The sequence below is a fragment of the Aythya marila genome, assembly GCF_965140915.1.
Source record: "Aythya marila genome assembly, chromosome: 15".
Lineage (NCBI taxonomy): Eukaryota > Metazoa > Chordata > Aves > Anseriformes > Anatidae > Aythya > Aythya marila.
In genome coordinates this window covers 2,042,127-2,060,511 of record NC_139056.1, presented here as the reverse complement: position 1 = coordinate 2,060,511, position 18,385 = coordinate 2,042,127, and the positions used below count along the sequence as shown (strand labels likewise).

General features: G+C 41.2%; 1 protein-coding gene across 1 annotated transcript in view; it reads right to left on the bottom strand.

Moving 5' to 3' along the window:
• USP7 (ubiquitin specific peptidase 7) overlaps positions 1 to 18,385 on the bottom strand; it is a 76,543-nt gene that overhangs the window by 37,425 nt on the left and 20,733 nt on the right. Inside the window, exon 2 of the mRNA XM_082772698.1 lies at positions 2,771 to 2,875. Coding sequence (XP_082628824.1) covers positions 2,771 to 2,875 — 105 coding nt within the window. The remainder of the gene's footprint in view (positions 1 to 2,770; positions 2,876 to 18,385) is intronic.

Here is an 18,385-nt window from a genome sequence, read left to right as displayed (position 1 = left end):
TTACTGATTGGAATGCTGATGCACTTCCAAAACAAATTTGATCAGAGCCCCCTTTTTATTATTTGCAAATGTATACATATATTTGCAAAACTGCTATTCCACCTCACAAGGCTTGGTTCATGGAGTCCTTGTCTGTACAAAGCATGGCACACTCCTTCAGCTGGTTCTTTTTAATTGCCAAGACATCATACAGGGCAACACCAGGTTACAGTCAAACCCCTTGTAAGAATACAGCTCTGTCTGAAAGTCCAGTTGGCGGTCCACTGCTGCCCCAATCACATGTTACAATGCCAACAGAGAGCTACCTAGCAAAAGGGATGAAAGCTGCACTTTTCCCACTTTATCAGTCTTTTTTTTTTTTTTTTTTTGTGGTCTAAGCATGAGGAAAAAATCACCTTAAAAGTTTCCTGAACTCAGAAATTCACTAGAAAGTTGGTCTCTATGATCCAGTAAGCAGCATCAACATTTTATCCTGCTTTTCACTGTTGCAGAAACCATTTAACTCACTTGTGAATATTCTTACTGAAGCAGTGTCTGAATTCTCTTCAAGCATTGCTTTTCAGCTCAGATTGGTCTCACTGCTACAAAAAACAGCAGTGGAAAACAGCATGTTTAAAGAGGCCAGTGCCTCCTCCCTGCATTTTTCCTATCTTGTGAATCTCCCATGCTGTCCATTACGCATATACACCATGCTGCAAACCAGGATAGCCTAGGAACAAACAGCAAGGCAGCAATTGCACTGATGTGTAAGTAATGCAACAACAAGCAACTAATCTGGTTTACAAGGCTTGGAAAGGGCATCATTCACTTATGTGATGCAAGTCTTCAGGAATGTTTTTGCAATTACGTTTTGCAATAACCCTACTTTCTATCTGTGTCAATGTAGAAGTATCATAACACCAAGATGTATCCAGACACTCCTTAATCAAACATGATAGTCAAGAAATACCAGAGTAGTGCTAAATCATCACATTTTACCCCTGAAAGGTGTCCCACAGCAGAATGGACCAAAGCTCTTGACCAAACTTGAAGTCCACCACGACATTAGTACTGCCACAAACACAGAAGCTTTCACAAGCCTTTTGCTGAATGCTTTCAGATACTTCTTTTCCTACAGCAGCACACTGATTGTCTGAGATAACTCAAATATTTGGTAGATGACAACTTTGTTACTGTAGCTTTTTGATTAAAAAGTCAATGTCATTCTGAATGAAGAGAGGTGCATAGCTGATTACTTGCCATCTTTGATGCAGCCTGGGCTTCAGTAGCTGCTTCAGCAGCTTAACTTCCTTTTGCTTAATTTGTGCAAGTATATGCGGTCAAACATCTGGAAAATTTTTTGTAATAACTGACCAATAATATTAGCTACTGGCTACACTGGTTCACTGCTATCAGGTCTTCTAGCTATAAACACTTTTACCAGGAGCATGAAATTCAGAGCCATCCTTGCCAGTCAATCCACTTGATCTCCTCTTGCTACCCAAATACCAGGACCCAAAAAAAGATGCATAACATCTTTTAACAGCAGGTAACTTGGTTTTGATCAAGACAAAAAAAAAAATCTCTTTTAGTCTTGGTTAATTACTCTTGAATTCCCGATTTGAGAAATCAAAGGCCCCCTTGAATGACAATCAACAAAAACAACAACAAAAACATAAGCTAAACAGACATGTTTACTTTTTTGCAATAATCTGATCTTAGGAAGCTTTATCTTTGCCAGTGTTAGAGAGGCAAGTCAACCATGAGATGTTTCTGTCTTGAATTTAAACCATATTCTGTTCATGGAACACTACCGTTTTTTATCAGCATTCCATCTGCTATTGGGTTCCTTGAACACATGACAGCAAGCACTTTTTTTGCCCTTTACACTCAATTTGTGTTTTTTTTCCTCAAACAAAAAACACAAAACACTATCCACAAATATTTCAGCATGTCTTTGAGTACGTAAGACTTCCTAACTCTCACAAGACAGCATGGGACAGAGAATCAGAGAGAAACAGGTCCCATTCAGATTTTGTCTCCTTTCCCCCAGTTTAATTTTTAGTTCTTTGAAACAGGAGCAGTTTCTCCTCCTAATATCTTATGATAAGAAATAGTATTACATACTTTCTTCACTAGATATAACAGATTTAAGTGAATTAAAAATGTGTTATCTTTCTTTAAGTAAGGCTATACATATCTACTTATAGTAGAAAGAAAGTTTACACCTTAATTTTTATTTAGCAAGCCAAACAAAAATTAAAAACCTAACTGCTTTCCCCTTTCATTAACAGGGCAGTAGTACAGACTCGTTCCCTTGCAAATCACAAATGAAAGTACATGAGAGTTGGGGGGAGAAGTGTTCCTCAGACGAATAGTTAGCAGTGACTGATCATAACTGATCACAGCTGCCACCTGACAACAGCATAGGACAGATAAGAACTCTAAACGTCCTGAAGGGATTGCATAACTGACAAAATTACAATTCAGCAAAGCACCAGCTGCAGTGTGTTTAAAGGAATATATCACAAAATATAACAACAAACAGTATCACTTCCTGCAATTTTTAAATGAAAAAAGAAAAACAAGTAACAAACCCTCAGATGCCTAATCCTACTGTATAGCTAGGTCATAAGAACACCTAAACAGAAAAAAAGCAATAACTACTGAGGCTTTGATTTTCTAGTGAGCTGTAGTTTAGAGGACACACAAGACATGGAGCATTTTGTTCTTAAACTCCTAAAAATAAAGAAATAAGCAAGCTGCATGTTTTCATCAAATATTTACATACCATCTTCCATGTCTTCTTCGGTGTTGTTATGTCCATCAGCCATTGCTACATTCCCATTAATGACAGGATTTTGAGTAATTCTTGGAGGATCATCTGCATCTCCAGCTAACACAGAAAAATAAAAATATGTATATTATTCAGCTGTATTAACATTTCTATCTCCAGCAATGTTTACGAGATAGACAAGACACAAAAGGCATGCTTTTTCCTGCAGAGCAGTATCCACTGAAGCTGTAGTGCAACTATTGCACAGGTATGCATCTAACTGTAAAATTCCTCAAAGAGATAGACACTTAAGGATTGAGCAAAAAGTCCATGTTAATACAGAACACAAATATAAAAAACAACTTGATTCTTAAACTTGCAAATGGCATTACACTCAGTATTTCTTAATCATGTCTTGTAAAAAAAAAAAAAATGAACCTTTAAATGGCTTTTTTTCCTGCCATTCCACCTTTTTATAGATATACTTCTAACATCAGACATGTACATTAACAATCTACTTCAAGTCTTCTTCAGTGCCACTGCTTTTTAAAGGAAAACTAAACATTTAATTAAAGTTGTGTTTTTAAATCTTACTTGGAAAACTTTGGAAGGAAAATCCTTTCCCCTCTCAGGATCATCTTAGAGGTAAGATTTTGCAGTTTCTAGCCACTATTGCTACTAAGTTTTGCTATGATAACCATTTTAAACATGTAAATGCCACTAAAACAGGAGATGTGAAACAACTCTGTGAATCATAGAACAGAGTTTCAGAGATGAATTGCTTCAGCATCTTCCCGATGAACCCAACAACAGAACACCACTTTGCTGCACTGCTCTGCACCAGAAGCTGACTGATCACTTCAGCACAGTTACTGCCATGTGCTTTTCCTCCATATACATTCTTGAACAAACGCTTTCCCATTACGGAATCAAAACTCGGCCCTCCTTTGCTGCCAGCCCATGGGCACACATGACCCCAGAGGAAGAAGCCCGTGGGCAGCCCCCAGTCAGCGGCCACCCGGCGCCTCCCCGCGCCCCGTCAGCACCTTGGACAGCAGTACCCGCTTGGCCCGGGCACCCACAGCCCCCAGTGCCCAGGGGAGGAGCGGGGCTGGGGACTGGGCGTTTGGGGGGATTGGGACAGGGGACAGGTCACTCGGGCCCCTCCTCCACACACTGCTCTCCCTTTGCCCGTTTCGTGCCAGAGGAGCGACTAGAAGAACGTGCACTCACTGCACGATGCTCACCGACCCTGGACGTCCTGAGAAGCCAGAGCTGAGGCCAAAGCTGCTGCCAGCTCAGTGAGAAGCAAGGTAGCATTGGGCTGCCTCAATCCTCCCATCACGTTGGGTGTTGCTGCCTTCTTGCAGTTCACAGTACAGAAGGAAAGAGATGCAAACGACAGGCGTTCCTACCCTGGTGTTACTGCAGCAGCAGCTCTGCGAGGAAACCCCCAGAACAAACAGCCTCTGCCTTGGGCATCAGCAGAAACCCACCTGAGGTTTGTTCCTGGACCAGACACAAACGACCATAAACTGTGACACTGACCCCTGACTATCAGAGGCCTGGTGGGTTACAGCACATCTCACCGAGGCGTGAGTGCTATTTAAATGCTGCAGACGCACAGCATGCAGTGCCCAGACTAAAGTGTGTGCCTTCCTCACCTCTCCTGAGAAGGATGATAGCAGGATCAGTTATGAAGCAAAGTCTGGGTTGCACTAGACAGAGGTTTGCAGAAGATTAAAGAAGCCCATGCTGGTAGGCATCAATACCAGCAATGCTACAGCACAGAAAGTTCAAATAAAAAGAACCCAACTACAACAGAATCAGGGAGGGAGAGGTTTAAACTGCTGCAATTCAAGAAGAGGGTGACAAAAAGGAGAGTAAAAAGTACAGATCACTAAGTTTATTTCCACAGCTTGCTGCCTTTTTTTTTTTTTCTTTTTTCTTTTTTTCTTTTTTCTTTTTTTTTTTTTTTCTTTTTTGTTTAACAGCACGGAACAAGCCTAAGAAGGAAGCCATCCATCCTCTGGGTCACTTCTCCTCCCTGGGAGCACCCAGCCTGCTCGCAGCCATACTGCTGCTCACACACCGAACTGGAACAGTCAAAGCCCAGTATCAAAGTTGCCATCGAGCTAACTTCATATCCAGAAACAAATTGAAGCAAACCGTTGAGGAATAGCTGGTTCTTCACCAACAAACTATTTTTCTCGCAGAGAATTTAAATGTTGAAATCATGTTTTATTGGGAAATATCCATCCTTAGCCAACTCTAGAGCTGTCTGTGAGATACCGCTCTACGATCCGCACGCAGGGAGAAAACACAAGCTATCACAGCAAAAGCAATCAACTGAAAAGATACAAGAGATGCAGCTTCTGAGAGATACTACTTAGTGATAAGATAAACTGAATCACAATGCATGCTGCTGCTGCTTCTCCTGACAGATATTGACACACATTTTGTAACACAGCCTTAAGATAGGGAAGACAGATAATAGTAACAAATGTTTTCGGCTGCTGTGAATAAAGGAAGTTTATGATTTCTAATAAAACTCAACAATTACTGTAAATGCTTTGCACAAAGCAAACACAGACCTTGTTTAAGAGATTTGCTAGCAAGCAGTATGACAACATTTGTTTTTGAACCAAGCATTGAAGTATTGATGTCTTTCTCTGTTGTCCTTAAGAGGAAAGAAACGTCAAATTGCACCAAGATTTAATTTAAAAAAACAAAAAACAAAAAACAAACAAACAAACAAACAAAAAAAAACAACAAAAAAAAACCACACCACCAAAAACCAAAACTTTTCTTAGCCTCAAGCCAAAGAGTTCTTAGCATTGTACAAGACTGGATGAAGAAAAAACACCTGTCCACACAGGTCAGGAAGGCCTTCCTCCCGAACACACTGCTGTCTTCAGCACAGCTTAAACCACATTGGGTCAACACCACCCAAGTCATGTCACCCGTCAGTTCCTAGACCAGAACAAACAGTTGTAATTGTATCCTTGAAATAAAGGCACAAAATAATCAACCAAAATTTAACATAAACCACATAAATGAAGAAGGTAGTACAACAAAGCATAAAATGGCCTTATGAATAAGGAGTGTCTTCAACTCCTGAAATACAGTACTACAAAATACTAAATTACTGTAGCCTCCAATACTTTAGACAGTGTCAGTAAAGAACACTCGTTTTCTATCTCCTAAAATGCAACACTTACAACTGTTTAGATATTGTATTATTAGAAAAAAGAATGTAGGACATGACAAACAGTGATGACAAGTCAAACATTGAGGGTTGTACGCAGTTTTCTATCTATTCATGCTACTGCACTACTAAGAAACAAAACAGCTCCGGATGTTCGAAGAGGGTTTCAGCAGTTTGGAGGTTCTGTTAGCATCTGAAAAGACACACTTCAGATACTAGCAAGTTTGAGCAAAACAGCTTTTGCTTATTTTCTGAAAGATCACAAATGTTGAAGTGAATCAAGTCTAAGAAACTGGCGTATGCAACCAGAAAGACAGTGGGACATGACAGTACAGTTTAGGAAAGTGATGAGAAGCAAGTCACCTTACACAGATAAGTTACTGGATCATACACGAATTACTGTGCATCAAATTACTGTGTACTCATCACTCATTAACGAAGTCTATCACTAAAGAGTTCAGATGAAAGCCTGAAAGCAAAGTGGTTATTCGAAAGTCAGAATTCTCTGGAGCTACAATTATGCCCAAGGATGCCAGCTCTGACGGAAAGCATTTTTTAAAATCTCCTCATTATGGACAGTGACCTCAACATCAACATAGGTAAATACTCACAATGTTAAGTAATCAGAATGAAAATAGCAAAATGATTGAGAAAGCCTGGACTCAAGAAAGCTCTTCAGATGGATTCAGCTGGTTTAGTAGGATGAACTCAGTGTCACTGTAAGATGTATTGCTCTATTGTTTTACTGTTCACAATGATTCAAATCTACAGGGAAAGAAAACTCAGAGAATGTTGTATTTTTTTCCTGTTTATGAGAAAGCAAAAAAAGATTTTGTCAAGATAATGTGGCCTCTGAAACAATATGAGGCCTGTTATATTTGTACTGAAAAACATGGAGAATTTCATGCATCTCCAAGATACAGGATAGGTAGCTCAGCAGCAAATGTGCTTCCAGTCACAGGTAAGCAAAAGCCACAGACTGACCCCGCTATGGCAGCAGTTATCTGGTAGCAGTATTCTGCCATAGTTTAAGGCTGACAGCAGTGAGCTACTAACCTCACAGGTTTCAGTCATGACTCATGTGATACCAAGTACTCACATTTTGAAAGATTACAGTGCTTCTCATTAGCTTTTGGATCTGGCAGCGAGAGAGAAGAAACTGAAGCAGTCTCCGTAGCAGGTTATGAAAAAATTCTGTTTCCTTTTGAGGTTAAACAGACCACAGTTTTGGAATAGCAGTGACACTAAAAACTTATGGTTTATCATGTATGGTTGCCTCATGATGGCAACCACCAGCATTGACTTCCCCGTGTCTCTACGGTTCATACAGACCTCCATGCAGAACCTCCACGACTACTCCAGAAAGGACAAGCAAGAAGCTCCGGCGTTTACAAGGCAAAGGAAAGTCCTACGGCTGCTTGCTACTGGCAGCAGCCTCAGGAGCTGCCCTGCGATGCTTCAAGATGCAGGATTCTGCCTTTATGGGGAGAACAGTGAAAAGACCAGCCTTTCTCCCCCACTGCTGAGTGTTCCAGAATCTCAGCCTTTGTTACTTCACGGAAGACTTTAAAATGCCTTTTAATACCTTTTTAAAAACACGGACTATGCAAATCTCACTTAAAAATTAGTGAAATCAGTCTTGCAGCAGTCAGATTACACCAGCATCAGAGGGTATCAACCACGTGCTGAACATAAAAGCTTAGGCCAACTTTCCATCTCAGTGCCAGAATTCATTGGACCACTTGAAGTTGGAAAAGGACTTTCTGAGGCAGCTTTGCTGAACTGCTGGTCCACAGTGCTTATCACAAGTCCTTTTCAATTTAGGGAAATACGGTATCTTTACAGGATTTTTTAAAGTAGCTATATTAAAATGCATTAGGGAGTACATGATTCAAAATACCACTACCACATTGATAATACCACACAGCTGAAAAACAAAAACAAACAAAAGCCACACCATTGCTAGAAATCATCCTGAAACAGAGCTCAGTGATTTTAAGTGCTATTTTAAATAATCGTGTCTTCTGCCACCACACTGACCTCTACTAGACACTGATGAGACCCATTCCAATAACCTTAAAGAATATTACTTCTTGAAAGCAAACAAGAAACTTCCAACAATGTGGAGAAGATGAAAGAATAAATATCCACCTTCCATGGGAAACGATTGTGCAGACAGGCTACTTCACAGCCCTCTGCAGCAAAGATTCCCCAAACCGTAAGTGGTGTGCAGGAAGTCTACTGAGTCAGTGGAACCGGGTTTTATACAATTACACTAGAAGTTTACAAAAAAGTCTGTGGGTTTCCAGTGACCTGCTCCCCAGGAGCCTGGAAAGCTCTGCTGTGAAGGCAGAGTACCAGGCACCACTCCCAGGAGGCAGGGGGTTAAACACACAGCAGACACAAACAAACAAGTTGCGTGATCTCAAGAAACTTAACTTACAACACCCAATCTTTGAACAACTAGAACTGTTCAAAGAAAAGATTTATAAAATATTCCTTGGATGGAAGAAAGCGACCAGCTTGCTCTGGAAGAATTCAGTCTTTCAGATGTGAGAGAAAATATTTGGCCTCTAATCCCTACCTGCAGTTAGCGTACAAGCACTACTTCTTACCTGCACAAAGGGACTCAGGAGAAAGCAAATTAAGCAAAAAGTGTGCTACAGCTCCATTTTTTAAGGCACTCTGAGGTTGCTGTAATGAAAACGTGAAAATGCAACAACCAATTTCCATACTTTGACTGCCTTTCAAAAGGCATCCAAAAAATAAAGCAGGTGCCACCCCAAACATTTTCAAAAGATGGAATAAAGAGATGGAACTCAAGTCGGCCAGGTAGAGGAGGAAGGAAAAAAAGTAGCTATATCAGTAAGATCCTGAAGACTGGTGTGAAGGTATAGATTGTTGCTGCTACAGATGTTTCCATGACTTGTAAAAAAAATCATGCAATTACAGCAAAGAGTTTTCATATTAGCAATATGGTGGGCGATTTGTGCCCCCCCCCCCCCATTTTCTTTTAATTTTTATATTTTTCCTTCCCTTTTTCATTACTTGATTCATTGTCAAACGGTACTGTGTGCAAGCCCTTAAACTAGAAAGCTATAAAGGACACTAAGTAAAACCTAAGGAGAAGCATCAGAAGGCAAGAGGTGATCTCGCACGTGAAGAAACAAAATGTGTTGTGGTCACAGGAGGAGAAATGACGTGTAGTGAGGGAGGGAGCCATTGTTTAATGGTCCTTGGTGCTTTCAAAATTTGCCTTAGCGAATTTAGTAGAAAGAAAATAGAAAAGACATTTATTCACTAAAGAGAGAACAAGTAGCCAATGTTAGTTCTTTAAAAAAAATAGAGTTATACAGAAGTCTCTTACCCTGTAGCTGTCATCTGAAACAAATAATTATTGCACTATTGACTGAATTGCAAATCCCCCACAGTCAGAAACGATGCTACGCAAGACAGTAAATGAAGAAAACATTATTGGGATGGGAAAACTTCCTGGAAGCAGACTCATCCCTGCCATGCCTACAGAACATTTAACAATGACTAGACAGACAGTAATGCTGTAGCCACCGCTTATTACACTGATCAATCATTATATTGCTGTTGTCTTGTATTCCTATCATTACATCTGCCTGTTAAAGAGAACATTTTGACAAAATACAGGACGGCAAGAGTGTTTTTATGGCATGTCAGTGTACCTAATGAATCCAAAAAGGTATGATCTTAGTAAGTTACAGGATTGTTACATCCTCAGATAAACCAGAATTACTCCCCTAAGAAACTTCTGAATACCAAACGTGCATGAGAGACATACCATGGTAAATAATATCTGAAACGTCATCCTACTAAGAAAGCTATCATTACTTGAAAGTAAAAGGGAGGTACAATGGAACTTCACGAATAGAAAAGTAGCTGAGAACAAACAGCCTACATAGAAGCGATTCCCTGAATTAGGCAGATAAATGAGTTGCTGCAGCAAATTGCTTATATTTAGAGATAACATTTTGTTTTGTAAAATGCTTATCAGTATGCTGAAGCCTTAAAAAGGCGACTAATTTTTTTATAGACATATATAAATCATTTAAGGTATTATCAATACAATTATTCAGTGGATCAAAAGCTGCCATTTAAGAAGTCACCACACCTCCCCAAATTTACTAAACCAAGCAGTGACTAAATTACTGCCAGCTTTCAGCAGTTTAACTCATCGCTTTATGAATAATTCAGTGTCAAATGAAAGACTGCATGAACCAGAGTTCAGCTTGGACACTAGCAACACACCTATAATTATCCAACATATTTACAACTTTATACTTCTGCTGGAGCAGTTTCTACAGATTGCTTTCTCAACGTATTTTAAGAAAATTTTCACACACTTTTAAAGCTCGAAGTGTTTAATAACTTGGGGTACGCAACAATACCAGCGTGACTTTTTTCTTCAATACAGTGATATTTCTCTGAAAGATGCCAACCTCTCACTAACCTGTTTTTACCCCTTCCACAGTGCCACAAGCTCCTCAGCAGTCATCTGGGCAAGAGAAAGTCTGCTGAGAATCACTCCATAGTTTGTTTTATTAGTCTGCTGAGCTTTGCTAGCTTAGGTTACACGTGTAGAAAACTACTGGACCCGGAAGAAAAAGGAAAGACGACTGCTTCTGGCTCCTATGTAGTACTCAAAACAGTAAACAGAACAGTTGACAAGACAAATAATTTTCTTTCACGACACGGAAAGGCTGAAACATCAGAAGTATCACGACCTATTATTGCAACAACCACTGGACTTTCACTGCCTTCTGTTCACGCATCTAGAGGAGCACGGCTAGAGAAGCAACCATCCTAACTCGTTAAGTCTTGTCTCTGCACATTCCAGAGATGATAGCATGATTACATTTTTGCTGAAGACAAGGCACTTGATCCCAACCTACTGAACACACCCTAAACAATGTGTTTTTCCAGTATCACACCCCTCTTCATGTTTTACTGCTCTACTGACTAATTAATTGACTTATCTCTTGCAACAACAAACACTAATCTCTTCGGCAATCATCACTAGAAGGGCTGAAAACCTACTTAAAGAAAAGTGAACTTCTAACATAGGGAAAATGATGCATTCTCAACTGAAGCCAGGGCAGTCCAAGCATCACGGAGCACTTCTGTTTACCTGTGACGCTACACTCAGCATGCCGCAGTGCTGTGATCACATTCTTTGTGTTTTAAAGAGATACAAATTAATAATTAAATAAGCTTATTTGGGTAGTACTATGAACACATTATGGGGCTCATGATTATGCTCCCTTTAGCCTGATAAACTTCTCTTTCAAGTTTAGAAAAGCATACGGCTCCACCACCTGAGCCAGCCTAATTTTGACCTGTCAGTCAGCTACATACATACCCAGAACTCACCTCTGTATCATCTTGGCTGAGTACACTTCTCAGATTCTAAAGTTCTGGGTTATTAAAGCAAAATACCATGGCTGAATTCTTGCTACAAACTTAGAGCAACAAAAAACCTTTGCACTTGTAACAATAATAAAGAATATTACTTTACCCTTTCTTAAAATGAGGGTTAGTATGATTATATACAGTACTTGTACAACGAGCTCTGGAAGGTAGGATGATTTTGTGTAGTTACTTTTGTAACCTAGTTAAAACATCATTAGCCATCACTTTAATTTCTGAAATACTCATTGAGGATGCATTTGTGCTTACAGGAATCACTAATTGTGCTGCTCACTGCTAAACACTGTCTGGGCATACACTGAGCTTTCCTGACACCAGTGGCAGCATGGAGAGGTAGCATGGGCACAGGAAGTCTGATTTTGTCATAATACTGACATGATTTTCTGAAACTGAAAACATAGTTCGTCTGCCCATGTTAGAGTTTAAAAGCAAACCCAATTTTCCAGCAGAGAGCATTAGTGGATAATACAGATTTTGCACTGCAGTGACACTAGCACACGGGATGGGGGGATGACACGACGTGGACCACTTTTAGCCTCATACCTTGTCTGTAAGTAGGACTATCAGTAATTTCTTGCCCAGGGTCTGTTTAGAAAAAACACCACCACCACACCATTAACAGATCACTCCACGCTAGACGAAGTGCAGTCTATGCACATCGGAGACTTCACACCTGAGATCCAACACCATCGGCACTTCTTCCCATGACTCAGAAGTGCTTTTAGTGGTCTTCCTTTACCATCACAGGTTTGCTAGCACTGATTGTGTTCCATCTCTTCTTTACACACTGCAACATGCAGAAAAATGGGGCAGGACACAGGGCAGGACCACAGAAATCTGATGTGCTTGTTACAGGCTCTCAGTAGTTCTAAGAGCAGCCTAGTAAAAAGGAAAGGCAAACAAACCAGACTCCGGAGAACAACCTTAAATGCTGTTATGTGATTGTGAGAAAGAAAGAAAATGGAGTTAATGGTATTTCTTTCTCACTGGAGAACACAAGCAACTCTAAATCTAGGCTTTTGTGCTGAGCTGTGAAGGAGTCTAAATCAATTGTGCTCACAAGAAATGACTCCTCTTAGCCTAATTATGCAACTACTAAACCTGTTTTAAAGGTAACTATTACAGCATAGCAGCTATAACCACAAGCCAAGTCACCTACAGACTTGGTCTGGCAGATCTATGGCAAGTTTCTGATGTGTAAACACTGCTTGGTACCCAGAGCATGGGGACCTAGGACACTTAAGCATCATGCACGTACTGCTCAGTTTGGATGCACAGGTAGGAGGTCTTGGGACCTGCTATCCACAGTATCTGACTGCATTGTTCTTGAAGTGGTACTTGTATAAAAAACAACTGCCACGGGCTCTAATTAAGCGTGCTGAATGCTACAATGATCTGAACTATTACACGGAAGCAAAGAGATACGCTTTGTTTTTATAAGGGAGAACTGTACATGCTGCTGTGTGTGCTGGTTTGTCTTGTACACTTAGCTTTTATTTTGTAGTTAAAACGAATTCAGAATGAGGGCAGAGAAAACAGAGTAGATATATTCATTCCCCATTCAGAAAAGGTGACTAAATGAGGGTAAGGAACATGCCAGACAGAACCTGGGGCAGGGAGACAAAGGATGCCCAAGAAAATGATTATTTTCCACTTGCAAAGTAAGGGGCATTACATTAAATTCCATGAAATTTAAATTACGGTAGGCAAGCAAATAAAATAATTTTTCAAGAATCACATGAAATATACAGAGGATGCTGTGGAGCTCAAGCCACCTTACTAGCACTTTTTGTCTCAGAAGCAGCGGTGTGGGTTCAAAACAGGAGGTCCACAAAGCAGAGTGCTACCAGCGGCATGGGGGGGGGCCTGGTGGGGACAAGGAGCAGTGGTGGGGAGGGACGCTACTGGGGGTGTCCTGCCAGGCCCCAGGTCTTACAGCTCAGGGACATCCTGGCCTGTGGATGGTGCCTCTGCTTTTGAAAATTCCCTGTGAGGGTGTCCCTCACTTTTCAAATCAGCACACATCGCCGGAGTTTACAAGATCCCGGCAAAGAGTGCCACCGTTTAGCTGTCGTACAAAATAACTCTTTCTTTTTGTTTTCAACCTACCCTCTGATGTTGCATTTGACATTCTCCAGTTCTTAAACTGCTGCTTCTTCTCCTTCTGCTACTTGTGCCTTCCAGGCTTTTATCGTATCTTTCCTCAGTTATCCATGAAGGTAGTGCCAGACAGCTGCTTCCTAGTCTATATAGTCGTTACAGCTACAACAGCCATTTAACACTTTTGATGATTTTTATTTTCCTTGTTGCACTTTTTTTTTTTCCTGGACCTTTTCAAAATGGAGAAAAAAAGCAAAAAAGCAAGGCTGTTAAACCAGGCTGCACTCAGTATTCAAGATGCAGAACCACGGTGAACTTATACAAAGCATATATTATTCCCATTCACTTCCAAAAGCAAAGAAATAAATGGAAGATGACTCCATCAAAAGCTGTTAAAACACGAGGAGGCAGCCTAGGGAGCTTCAGAAAACCCTCAGGGCGCGGGCAGTGGAGAAGTGAGTGCTCCATGGCTTAACATTCACCATAGGCATCTGCTGCTGACAACCCTCAAGACACAAGGCACCAGGTTACACACAATGTTTGCTTAATACAGGATGCCTGATCTTACGGAGATATGTGGGGTTTCTATAAGAAGCTTTTGACCCAAAAAATCTGTAAACAGCCTAAACAGGAACAGCGTAGGAAAAAAAATCCAAGGTTCCTAACTCAGAAGACAGTTTTAGACCATCTATAATCCTTAGTGTGAATACAACTTTGGTGTTCAGACTAACGGAGCACCTGGGTTGTTTCCCTTCCACTTCCAGAAAAGCAATCCCGGCTGCTGGGGCGCACCCACGTGGAAGGGCTTTGGGGTGCAGGCTGAGCCCCGGCTCCCCACCCAGCCCTGTACCCAGCGTGGGGGCCTCCCCTCCCATGACTCCCTCCAATTCCCTCTGAAGGTTTCCTCCTCACTCGACCTGTGGCCATGGGGCGCTGAGCTGGGCCTGCGGGCATCCAGCCCCTCAAGATGCAGCCAGTGCTGGGGTCATGGTTACACGTGGGGGTTAACGACAACAAAAGCCCTGAATGATTTCAGGCCTTTACGGGAACTGACATACATGCACACATCCACGCCTGCCAAAGGAGGAGCTCGTAAGGTTTCCTCAGAAAGGCAAGGAGCGCTGCCACCAAAAGCATTATTTCCTCGTGGAATTCAGTTTGCAGCATGTTTAGGTTTAATAACACAAGTTGCGAGCAAACATATTCGTAAGCGATGATTTTAAGAGATTCCTACTACAAAAATCTGTGCTTTGGGTTAATCTCACCATTCATTTTCACTGTAATTAACAAAAAGTAATTATGCTGTCATCTAAAACTAACAACCGCAGAGTGAGCAAAACAAGAAACGTTCCCTTTTCAGAAGGGATGCTTTATGATGGGCTAGAACAAAACAGTTTCTTGTCCAAAATGCAGATTACAGAATTTCTATATTCCACCAGTTCCCCAAATTCCGGAAAGATATTGTTCCCATGAGTTTTTGAGGTTGTTATTTAATAAGCTAAGTTTCCAGATCTCCCTTGTTAGCACTTTTCCACGTTTGATAAAAACTTCAGCTGGACAACAACAACAAGCAGAAAAGGACAGACCTGGCTCTGTTCAGCCTGAAGAAAAGAAGACCAAGGGGGAATCTTATTAATGTTCATAAATCCCATATGCGTGGGAGACAGAGGGATTTGGCCAACCTCCTTTCCGTTGTTTGTGGGGACAGGACAAGGGGCAACGGCCACAAAATGGAGCCCAGGCAGTTCTGCACCAACATGCGAAAGAACTTCTTCATGCTGAGGGTGACGGAGCACTGGGACAGGCTGCCCAGGGAGGTTACTGGGTCTCCTTCTCTGGAGATATTCAAGGCCTGTCTGGATGCCTACCTGGGCAGCCTGCTCTGGGGAACTTGCTTTGGCAGGGGGGTTGGACCCGATGATCTCGTGAGGTCCCTTCCAACCCCTACAGTTCTGTGTAGAAAACCCATCCTGCACGTCAGAAGTAGGCCCATTTGGGCAGCAGTTTCCACAAAGATTTTTGGGGTCTGGCCACTCCCAAGAAACCACAGCCATTACACTTCTGGCTAGCATTAATTTAATGAATCATCTGCCGAGTGGCTGCTCTGCCTTTTCAGTCCTTGCAGTACAAATGCTGGCAATCACTGAAAAAGCCTTAACACGGGACTGAATCCAGAGTCTTCCTCGGTCTTCACAACAGAATCAGCAGGTCCCAGCGCAGTTTAGGCTTTGCTCAGCATTCACTTTTACATAAGATTTAAACTTGATTTTCCCTTTCATTCTGACAGTAACCTATTTTTTTCCACTGCAGTGCTACTGTGGGCAAATAATTACTTGGGCTCCAAGAAAGAGGTGGTTATTGCTGGAAAGCGTCTGAACATCAGCTTCTCCTTACTGCTTTAAAAATGGAATTTACTACACTGAAAACATCCAAACACCAGCAGGCACCAACATCAGTATTAAACCATGTTGATTATTTCATACTATCTACATGAAGAACACCTCTCTTTGTTTAAAGAAAGTTAAGCCACAGCTCCAAAACCCTTTCCTGTAGAAACTTTAGGACTCGCTGGCATGGGCTTCCATTATTTACAGAGGAATTCATAGAAGACTGCAGGACAGGAATTTTCTAATTCTCACTTAAACACTCCACTGACAATTTTATCGCTTTTTTTGTCAGCAGCTTGAAGCCTTTTTTTTTTTTTTTCCCCTTTTGAATGAAAACATAAGAAAACTTTTAAGAAGTAACCAAAAAGTTTTTCCTGTTTGACTACTCAAGCGTTAAACATCCACCCAATTGTTCTGGTGCCAAAGGGCTGCCACAGGACCACATAGCCAACTTCTCATATTTGTTAAGCAAACACAATCAGAAAAGAAGTATACTTTGTATTTTAGAGAAAACAATATACGTACACAGAAGGCACAATGCTGCAGACATTTTGAGGCCAGATTTCTCTTCCAAAACCTAATGTAAATGCACCAAAATCAATGAGGCAGAAATACTGCTGTAGATGCCCCCATATCTGCACCAGCTGAGAACAGCTACACTCAGGTCTCCAAAAATCAAGCATCTTGGAAAACAAACAAGAATGAAAAGAATACCTACTGATAAACACTGCAACACCTGTAAATCAGCAACCATTTTAATGTGATTCTTTATCACAGACACAGCTTCTTGAACTGTACACATCATGCAGTATCATTTGTAGCTGCACGCCTCAAAAATACATGGTTTATGCAAACTGTGCAAAAAAAACTATTTTAGAAACAGAAATTTGAGAGACATTCAAGAAATGAGGCCATCCACCTAAGCAATTTAGATTTCACCTTGCAGTCCAACCAAGTGACTGACAGGTGTGGAGGTGATGCTTTGGACAGATTTTGTTTTATACGATGGGGCTCTTGCATATTGCAGCTCTCTCATTAATCTGACACATGTGTTCTGACACATCCCCGATGTGTCAGAACCCCAAATAACTATTTCTCCATAACCCTCTCTCCAACCCATTCCAAGGTTAAGAGCACTTCATGTCCTCCACAGCCTTTTCTCCCCTGAAAGGCATTGGATTTCCCTCCATCAGGAGCCACCCCACTGCACCTGCAGCGCCCTCCCAGTACCTCCAGCTGATTGGAGGCAGCATTTCAAAGTGTCCATGCCACATGCTGAGGAACATTTAGCTCTTTACTTCAGAGCCTTCTTGATAAAGCTTTAGTTTAGTTTTCTTTAAGAATGGAGAAAGAATACCAAGTTGGACACAAATTTTATCCCTTTGAAAAGCCAGTCACCTCACATGGGGCAATGCTAACAACTAGCACACTGCTGAGCAAAACTGCATTCTGAAGAGTGAGTTTTACTTTACTGTTTACACATTTGTTGTGTATTTGCTTTCTTATTTATTGCATATTTCATTTGTTGCTCCACGAGCCAAGCCCTCAGACTGTATTTCAATAGCATTCTGGACAACCATTCTCAGAGCACAAAGCCAACAAAACAGACTTGAAAATGTGTTTTAGAGCAGCTGACTACTGCATGTCAGCCACTGAATTAAATCTTTCTTACGCTCTGCAAAACACCCTAATTCCACAAATACACTCCCAATCTCAATACTCTATTCTTTCTGGCAAATCTTCCTAACTACTGCTATTTTTGCTCCATTGCTTGCACCACTCATCTGAAGCAAATTTTGAGGACTTCCAAAATTAATTACTGCCTTCCTGCTTTGCCTCTGGCAAGAAGCTGGTACAAACATCACCACCAAATTAAGCTGTATCTCAACCCCCTTATTCTATTGATGATGAATGGTTCTTCCTTTGTCTCAGGAAACCCGTAAGTCCCAAAAGTCTTCTCCCCACCCTTTATTTTCCTCTCAAATGATATATCGCTTGTGGCTTGTGTCATCATCAGACATTACAAACGAGGTGACTGCTCACGCACCGCTGGAACAGAAACCCTTACTGGTTGCACTCTTCTTTCTAGGCCACTTACACTTCTAGCTGTACCTTTATCCCACAGATGCTGTCAGTATTTTATGTATATCCTTGGAGCATGAAAAAGCAGATTTATTTTTTCCAGTCCTCCCCATTACTGGATCCTCAGTGCATTTCCTCTCTTCTTCCCAGACTCCTTTTCCATGACTTGGAAACCTAACACTTTTCCTTGGAGGAACAGAGAAATGGTGAGTGTAGGATAGGGCAAGGCAGCTGATCAGAAGAGAGGACAAAAAACAAATGCAGAGAGAGAGGTATACCACAAACTGTTCAGAATGAAATTCCTGACACTTTAAAAACAACAACAACAACAACAACAACAAAAACGTATTATTCAATTAAGAATCTATACAGATTTATTTCTCCTTTCAGAAGCAG